Source organism: Berghia stephanieae, chromosome 5 (genome assembly GCF_034508935.2).
Source record: "Berghia stephanieae isolate SIO BIC M18660-M18661 chromosome 5, UCSD_Bste_1.3, whole genome shotgun sequence".
Classification (NCBI taxonomy): domain Eukaryota; kingdom Metazoa; phylum Mollusca; class Gastropoda; order Nudibranchia; family Aeolidiidae; genus Berghia; species Berghia stephanieae.
The window spans coordinates 52917330-52927329 of record NC_088364.1 but is presented as its reverse complement, the minus strand read 5'-3'; the positions used below and the strand labels follow the sequence as shown (position 1 = coordinate 52927329).

The 10000-nt window shown below is 33.7% G+C and overlaps 1 protein-coding gene across 1 annotated transcript in view; it reads right to left on the bottom strand.

The window, feature by feature from the left end:
- The window catches only part of LOC144973181 (uncharacterized), a 22261-nt gene that overhangs the window by 3454 nt on the left and 8807 nt on the right, over positions 1-10000 (bottom strand). The window contains exons 5-9 of the mRNA XM_078915314.1: positions 9227-9272; positions 6399-6557; positions 5772-5978; positions 1138-1188; positions 1-116 (exon numbers count right to left, since the gene is read on the bottom strand). The exon at positions 1-116 is cut by the window's left edge and continues 34 nt beyond it. Of these exons, the coding sequence (XP_078771440.1) occupies positions 1-116; positions 1138-1188; positions 5772-5978; positions 6399-6557; positions 9227-9272 (579 nt within the window). The remainder of the gene's footprint in view (positions 117-1137; positions 1189-5771; positions 5979-6398; positions 6558-9226; positions 9273-10000) is intronic.

The following is a 10000-nucleotide window of genomic DNA, read 5'->3' as shown; positions in this document are numbered from 1 at the left end:
AAACTCATTGCCATTGTAATCGACACACCAACAAGTCAATGGATTCTTGGAGTCGCCTCCTTTACACTGCTCATGCATGTAGTAACCTTCCTTGTCGCAGCGTGGCATGTATATCACTGGCAAACATTATGAGAAGGTACTTGTTATTTAATAAAGAGGAAAGCTAAATAAATAATAAATTTGATAAGGAACCAACTCAGTATAGTATAGTAAAAGGATGAAAAAAAAAAAAAACAATTTAGAGAGAGAGAGAGAGAGAGAGAGAGAGAGAGAGAGAGAGAGAGAGAGAGAGAGAGAGAGAGAGAGAGAGAGAGAGAGTGAGAGAGAGAGAGAGTGAGTGAGTGAGAGAGAGAGATAGATAGATAGATAGAGAGAGAGAGAGAGAGAGAGAGAGAGAGAGAGAGAGAGAGAGAGAGAGAGAGAGAGAGAGAGAGAGAGAGAGCACGAATGTGTTAGATTTGTCCCAGAAGCTGTCACTTACAAACATTCGGTGTTGTTTTTATTCTGAGCCACCTTTGACTTTGTAACTGGAAGAGCCCTCATAACTAGACAAATAACAAAACCGAGTTCTTTTTTTCCTTCTCTCCTCATGTCTCACCATGATTACCTCTTCCATATAATGTTGTGTGTTACAAGTAATCTTACAGAGATTGATAAGTCTTTCCTATTGTTAAAAGGAGACAGCAGGAATGTGGTTTCTTAGATGGATGTTAAGAATCTCATGGACAGAGAAGAAAACTAATAAAGAAGTATTAGAGCAAGCTGAAACTAAAAGGTTACTAATTCGTACAATAAGAAAAAGACAAATGCAATTTTTAGGGCACCTAAATCAACATGAATGTATTAAACATCTTGCTCTCACAGGAAAGATACAAGGTAAAAAGAGTAAAGGTAGACAAAGAAAAACATATTTGAATAGTTTGAATAACTGGGTGACAAAGAAAGAGAAGACTAATATAAGTTTTCTGAGGTTATCTGATCAGAGAGATGAATGGCGTACCATGATCACCGATGTCTGGCACAGACTTGGTACTTGAAGAAGAAGAAGATTGTTAAAAGAAAAATTAGGATGAATTCTTTATCTCGACTGACGACCTAGTCATGAAAAAAGAATGTAATGATTATAAATTAGTTTACCTGGTTCTCCAGACTTCCTGATTGCATCCAATTGCTTGTAGCATGGCGGCACTATGAATATAAGAAAAATAGTAGCATATCATTCTTCAATAAAAAGATTAATGACAATCCAAGCTAAACAAGCATGGCATGGCTCTATAATGTGGCTGACCTCCACACGTCTCTACAGAGATCTTTTCAATTCATTTTTGTTTTTTCATGGTAAGATTCTTATTCTTCATTCCCCCTCACATTGTCTTCATGTTTCAATGTCTAGATGGTGAAGAACACTGTTGCCTTCTTCAGCTCTGTCAAGGGCCCATACAGTTTGGGCTACAGAGGAATGGTACCAGGCCAAAAATTCTCTCTCGCTGTTGCATACTTTGGCCATGTCTGGAGTATATGGTGGGCATCTTCTTCTCCTTCACATGTTTCTCCTATTTTGAAAATCTTGTGCATGTGGTGTTTAAGGAAGTTGTGTTCTGATCGCAGACTAAAGATTGTGACTTGGTCTTTTCTGTTTAATACAGTGGCGGTTCTAGCCTATTTACAGTGGTGGGGCAAAGATGATTCGGTCATATATTTTTATATATATATATATATATATATATATATATATATATTATATATATATATATATATATATATATTAATTAATTAATTTATTTATTTATTATTTATTTATTTATCTAATTTATTTTAATTATTTTTTTTTTCACCTTTAAAAAATAATATTTCAACCACAAATAATCACATTCACAATAAAATGACAATACCAGTAGATTTTAATTATTCCAAACGTAATCAAAAATGAAGCACGAAAGAGAAAACAACAAAAAAATAAAGCGACGAGACATAATGCGACAACACCTTGACAATACAAGCCATTTCGTTCACTCGAAAAATTAAAGAGATGCTTTAATCCCTCAACGGCGAGATTAATATTTCTGTTACATTACTGGTTTTCAGTAGTATGTAGTAACATTAAAGTTTTCATCGAGAAGCAACAACAGCGATATGACTCGAGTTTCATTCAGGGCTCAAATTGCATCATTTTTACTGCTGTCTTGGTGGTTAGAATGATTGTGCCGGTGGTGGTAGTGGTTGGTATAGTGGTAGCGGTGGTGGTGGTGGTGGAGGAGGATGTAATTATGGTAATGGTTTTGGTGGTGCTGTTGGTTAGAATGATAGTTGTGGAGACGATAACGGAAATTGTATTATGATGTTGATATTGTTTTTATTGCTATTGTAGTACTTGTTGTTAATATTGTTGTTGTTGTTATTAATGATGATGATGATGGTGATGATGATGATGATGATGATGGTGATGATGATGGTGATGATGGTGATGATGATGATGATGATGATGATGATGATGATGATGATGGTGATGATGATGATGATGATGATGATGATGATGATGATGATGACAACGACGATGTCGTCGACAATGATAATTACCATACGATATTACAAAGTTTATTCAATCTTAGGCTTTCGACAATAAATCATACAATTTGATGACCACATACATGAAAGTGGAAAAAAATGGTAAATGGAACCAAACAATAAACTGATACCATTAATAACCACCAAAAAAATACAACAATAGAAATACCACCAATACGTACAATAATAATAATAATAACAATAATAATAATAATAATAATAATAATAATAATAATAATAATAATAATAATAATAATAATAATAATAATAATAATAATAATAATAATAATAATAATAATAACAATAATAATATTACCATCATCATTACTACCACCACCATCGTTATTACTACCACCACCGCTACCACTATCACTACCACCATCACCATCATTATTACGTTTCCAATCATTTTTCTCGTCTTTAAAATTTGATATCTACAGACGAAAATTCCGGTGATATTTTTTAAATGGTAGTTAAAATAGCTACGATTTTATTAGCCCTGAAAACTGCGATTTTTATTTTCCTATTTCAAGTAGGCAGGTCTGCTATGACAAGTATTAGTTCCATAGTCAAAATAAGACAAACAAAAACAAAGTTTATTTAATCTTAGGCTTTCGCCAATACTTCATACAATACAATTAAGACAAAATAATGTTACCAATCTCTCCTCATGCATTCGTTAGACTATCACAATAACGACCGTGTTATCTTTACTCCTCACACAACCAACCCCTAGCTTCCCGCCTTTCATCGCGAACTATCTTAATATGTATGTATTAGCTTCAGGACGGGCAAGTACGGAATCTGCCCACCCTTCCTTAAAACGTATTTATTTCCTCTATAACTTAGTTAGAATTCAACTCTCTCCTTTCTCAGAAGAGAATTTCTCGTATACTAATTCAATTTTTGAGAAAACCAAAATGGTGGTTGTATTTTATACATTTATTTAGTCGTGACTTTTGAATAAAAGTGTTTTGTTTTATTAGATGGAATACAATAGAAAATTGCATTGTTATGCAAAATTATTTTTTCTGGCAATAAAAATACAGCGGTAATTACTTTAAGAATTAAAAAAAAACTAACAAATTAATTTGTTAAAAAACAAAACAAAAAAAACCCAAAAACAACAACAAAAAACAAATAAGAAAACAATTTAAATAAATGAGTTTTGAGAAGCACTAAAGAAAACGAGAAAAAAAGAAATGGTTTAAATGGATAAACAAATATATAAAAACAACACAAATTAATACTAAATTGATATAAAATTAGTAAATTAATAAATTTAATTCAATACTGGAACCTTCCCAAAGTCATTACATCAATGGTACCAGCACAAGTAAGGCAATAAATAAGAAAAAGTTCGTTTGCCAAAATCCCTATTTAGTTTTCACTGGATAATAAGGTGGGCTCATTTGAATTAGCCCGACCTAGTACTAGAGAGGCCAGACAGCAAAAATCGTCAGGCGACGTGACGATGAGATGACGATGTGGGAGGAGTGGAGTGGTTGGGGGGGGGGGGGGGGGGGGGTGATAAAAAAAGAACAGGAGCGTATCCTGGTTTATGCATTCAGGGGTGCATGGTGATTCGAATCTATCAAAAATACACACAAATTGATTTCAGTACGAAGTATCAAGTTTAATTAGTAACTTTTGAAATTATCTAATTTAAATTTGATTATTTCGGACCTGGTAATACAGCATATAACTTGAAAAAACAGGCTGGTATTTGCCCACCCTGCCCATTATTAATATTACCAGCCGTCCCTGGTTTAATAGTTTGATTGGGTCACTTTTATTGAAGCTTGGGTGCGTCTTGTACCAGTTGGTTTTTGTTACACGGGTAAATGAAATTCCCTATTTGCTTACATAAGAATGAAAAAAAAAAGGATTATTATTGACATCTTTCATTAAATTTGATTATACTGGATTCTATAAGTGTCGACATGAAGTTGCACTGCAATCTTGAACTCGCATTAAAACATTAACAAGGTCTGTGACTTAAAACAGCAAATGACAGTGTGCCCTTGGGATAGCCAATTTTCAGGTTTCTCTATCCATCCCGCTATGATAGGTTAGCTCATCTGATAAAAAACACTAAGCAATCAACTACCTTTCTATCAAAAGGGAAACAAACAATCTTTATTGTGCATTCAACACTATCATTAAGGATTGAGACATCCAATTGCCAAACCACATTAACATTGAATTGTTTTCATTACTTTTTCCGATTTGTAAAATTATGGTCTGAAAATGTTGACATCATTTTGTAAGTTCTTTGAAACAATTCAAAATCATGGTTGACGGAGGGTTAATTTCTCTGAAATATAGAAATGCTTTTTTTTTAGAATTACAATAATTCTATGAACTTTGTACAATTTCGATTTAATTATGGATAGTTTTCAAAACATTCAGTAGTTTATAATGGTTATTTTTTACTTTACATTGCCAAATGGATATAACTGTTTTTATTACCTGCCTGAAGATATTACCTACTAAGCTTTTCAAGATTATGTAGTTAGATGGGCTATTGCATAAGGCAGTGAAAGCGTTCAGCCTTAAATTATATCAGATAATATAAGATATAAACAAATAAACAGCAGACAAGGACACATCTATGCAAAACTATATTCAATATCAGAATATAAACTAATTGAAAAACGCATGCCAAGTTCTGTTGACTCTCTTTCATATATCTCAATTCCTCAAGAATACAGTGGGATAATGAAATATTGGTTTTAAATTCCTGTGAAATGAGATATTTTGCTTTACCGCGCATAAACAGGAGTAGGAAGGGGTGGGATGGTATGGTATGGAAAGAGTTCAATAGCACATTTTTTTTTTTTCTTAATGGTATGCAGCCTCAAAGGAGAACGTGGTCTGACTAAATGAGTGGATTTATTAATGAGAAGAGGAGGAGGAGGAGGAGGTGGAGAAGAAGGGGAGAGGAGGAGGAGAAGAGGAGAGAGGAGGAGAGAGAGAAGAAAGAAGAAGAAGAAGAAGAAGAAGAAGAAGAAGAAGAAGAAGAAGAAGAAGAAGAAGAAGAAGAAGAAGAAGAAGAAGAAGAAGAAGAAGAAGAAGAAGAAGAAGAAGAAGAAGAAGAAGAAGATGATGATGATGTCTAAAAAAAAAAAGTTTAAGCATTGTATCCATTTAAGCCAAACAGGAAAATCAAAGAAAACTCTTTTCTCCAAGAAGCCATAACTTACAGGCTTTAGTAAAACAACAACACCATTCGTCGCTATTAATCTTTGAGTCTCCATTCTTGTCACATGACTCCAGATAAGGCCTCATACACGGCTCTAGGGTATTCTCCTCCATCATGGCCAGCTCTGTGTCTACCAGGTGATCATCGGGGTCCTTGTCCATCTGGTGGAATTGCCACATGGCTGATTTCATACACTGACACTTCTGACCTGAAAGGGATTGGTTTAATACTGATTACACAGAAAAGAATTTGAAAGGAACACATATTCTAATTTACTTTATAATACCTGCTATCTACAGATCACAGGTATGAGATTTACTTGTTATTTTTGTTGCTCTTGTTGTTGTTGTTGTTGTTGCTGTTGTTTATGTGTGTGTGTGTATTAGAGTGATTTTGACACAGCCTGGTTGATTTCTTCATTAATAATAAATAATGAAAGGTTAAATCTAGAGCGTGTTCAACATCAAGATTGATTAATAATTAACATTGAACTAAATTTGTTTATGTTAAAAAGCAACAAACTCAGACAACTTCGTCAAATTGTTTCCTTATTAAGGCTAACTAATAACGGTTTGTTTTATAATGAATAGGAAATAGGCAGACAGAAGTTTGGCTTTATTATGTTTACCATTAAATTCTCTGAGTTCCTTCTTTACAGAGACATGTTTGTAGAATTTAGCAATGCTTCCTCCATGGGCTTTGCGAGCTTCGTGGTCTTGTCCATGCAACAAATGGAACCAACCCTGCAAACGGGTTTTCATCTGATTCAATTCACTAGTTCCACAAACTGAAAGAAGAATTATGAAAAATAAAATTATGAAAGGGAGGGATTATAATATGATAGCCTGTGACTTACTCAGACTATTATAAGTTATAAGCATTTAAAAAAAAAAAAAAAAAATTCCCTTTATTCAACCCATGCCATAGGGGAAATTTGTCCCTAGGGTCTATTCCAAGGGAAGACTGGAATAACCCAGGAGTCAGCCGCAGTGCAGCGCCGCAAATTGAGCTAAGGCGAGGTGACTTGCTCAAGGCCACACAGCGCAGTGGTGGGTGATCGAACTCGATACCTTTCGGGTAGGAAGCAAAGACCGTTCCGCTGAGCCACGCTGCCTATGCTACCTTTTATATTTCATTTGATAGAAAGTAATAGTTGTGACAGCTAATGACTTGTCTGACTGGGAATACAGTAAAGAAAAATAAACATGGAAATGAAATAAAATAAAAACTCACAAAGCAAAAACAAAAAAAATAAAATAAAAACATAACAAAACAAAACAAAACAAACATCCAAACTCCAATAACTTCGGACAAACAGTGATGTGAAGCCAAATTTATATATTCAAGTTTAGATATTGTAAAGGGAGCCCTGATAGCCAAGTGGTGAGCCACTATCCTCAACAGAAAATGGGCCAGTTTTGATCCCAGATACATAGCTGCTCATTAACATGAAGACACCCTTGGAAAAAATAATTTCGAGTCATTAGTTTTATTTGAGACAGGGAGAGGGGGGGGGGGGGGTAGGTTGAGCCACTATCCTCAACAGAAAATGGGCCAGTTTTGATCCCAGATACATAGCTGCTCATTAACATGAACACACCCTTGGAAAAAATAATTTCGAGTCATTAGTTTTATTTGAGACAGGGAGAGGGGGGGGGGGGGGGGGTTGAGCCACTATCCTCAACAGTCGAGTCATTAGTTTTAATTGAAAATCTTCAGAGGCAGGTAGAGGGGGGCAGGTAGAGGTTTAAAATTATTGGTAGATGATGTATATATACACAAATAAAAAATGAGAACAATAATAAACTTTTGCAGAAAGACCTTGATATTAAGCAACTGGAGAAAAATGGAAAATGAAATTTTGGTCTAGATGAAAGTCAGGAGTTGAAAATAACTAATGAAGATAAACCAATAAAATCCAACTAAATTACTCATGACAAAATAAAAAACTAAACAAAAACAAAACAAATAATATACAAAACAGCAAGCTCACTTGGATAAAACAAACTAAAGAAGTGTGAAAGAAGGCAAATCTTGTCCAACTGAATCATAACAATCTGTCCAAAATCAATTAAAGAAATTAATATTATGATAAAACCCTCATTAAACCAGGGGGACGAAGTGGTTGAGTGGTTAAGGCTTTGCACTGTGACCCGGAAGGTCCCAGGTTCGAGCCCAGCTTCAAGCACTTTCGTTTCTTTCCTTGGGCAAGATAATTAACTCCCAATTTGCTCACTTAGACAACATGGGTGATTCCTGTTGACATCAGACATCTTGTTTGATGACTTATCTATATTCCTTCGTGGAACGCCTAGGCGACGATATATTATGATAGAATTCATGCCATGAAAACCAAATTGATAAAATTGAAAAAGCACAGAAAAATGCAATACATATAGTAAAACAGACAAAACACAGGAAACTTTGATAGATATCTCACTATGGAGTAAAGGCTAGGATTAAAATAATAACTTTAAACACAGGATTACAGATTTGAGTCTGAATTTTCTTCCATCCAATACTGATAATCCTTTCTTGTTCCCAAAGACCCTCCACTTATGGAAAAACCTACCACCTTGTACTTTGTTTTTGGGCAATATTGAGACCTTTAAAAATGCACCTCAAACTATTGGGAAGGTTCAACAATTTTTCTTTTTTCTTTTTCTTTTGAATACACAACATCTATAGTAATATTCAGTTTGGCAGTCAGTCGGCTTCTTTAAAGAAGAGGAAGATATGTCACCCTAGATGAAAGAAGCGCAATCTAAATCAAACAATATGATATACCTTCCTGATTTACTAAATTATTAGAAAAGGGTGTCAATTTAATTAATTCAACCAAAAATAGACCTGATTAATTCCATCAAAATCTTTTGACACCTTTGCCATCCTGTTTTGTGATTTAAAAAAAAATGGACAGACCAAGGAGAAGTAAAAAAAATTTAATTCATATCTTATTGGCCTTGTTTATTCACCTTACAACGCCAATATCATATTATCTCATTCGTCTGTAGTGTTTCATTTATCCTGTTTTGTTGATAAAGGGAAAACCTGGAACGTCCACATTATATGTTTTCGTTTATTAAATTGAAGCTCCCATTCAATTTAACATTGTTATTTAACCCTTTCCTTACCAACCATTTTCAGAATAGTCCCCAAAATTTCACACCCACCCAACACAAAAAAATACATTTTTCTTACTCAAACAGAAAAGCAACAAATACATTTTACGCATAATATTGATCAGCAAAATTGACTCTACAACACAGTATAACGTTTTTATAGCTATAATAAAATATTTTTCTTTAAATTGTTTGATTTACAAAAGAAATCTGAATGATAAAAGTGCTGGTTTGATAGTAACGAATGTGACGATTTTCCTACAGTGGTAAGGAGGGGGTTAATTCATATCTTAGGACACTGACATTTTTAAAAACTAGTCATTCAAAGTCTTACCTGGCATCTTGGTCTTTGGATTGATATTGACGATTGGTTTTGAAACCTGATTAAATATAGAAAATGGAAATAAATAGGATGATAACTATATATACTATTGATACATAAATAAATCCAAGAAATAGTTACAGAGTAAAAAATACTAACTGATTAAATGAATCGATACTTGAATGAACAAACGAATGGTTCAATGAATGAATGAATATAGTAATGACTTAATAAAAGACAAAATATGATTGGATGTTGAAATATTACGTGATTTAGTCTTTAAAAATATACTATTAAGCTTACAGTCAGACGTGAAACTTGTTAACTACAGTTCTGGGGCCTTTTGTGATAAAAGAAAACAAGAAGAAAAAAACGAAACAACAAAAAACAAAAAGAAAAACGATGAAAATAACAATTAGCAGATTTTATAATATAAATGATGTTATATCCTTACAAAACGTAATTAACGCAAGAAAAACCCCCAAAAAAAGGAAACAACAACAACAAAAAACAAAAACAAAACAAACAAAAAAACAAAAAAACAAACAAACCCCAAAACAAAACACCCAAATTTTAAAACACACACACACACACATACATGCAGACACACATTCATACATACACACATACATACAAACATACATACATACATCATGCATACATACATACATACATACATACATACATACATACATACATACATACATACATACATACATACATACATACATACATACATACATACATACACCGACCCCTCCCCCCCTTTCAACACACAAACACAGA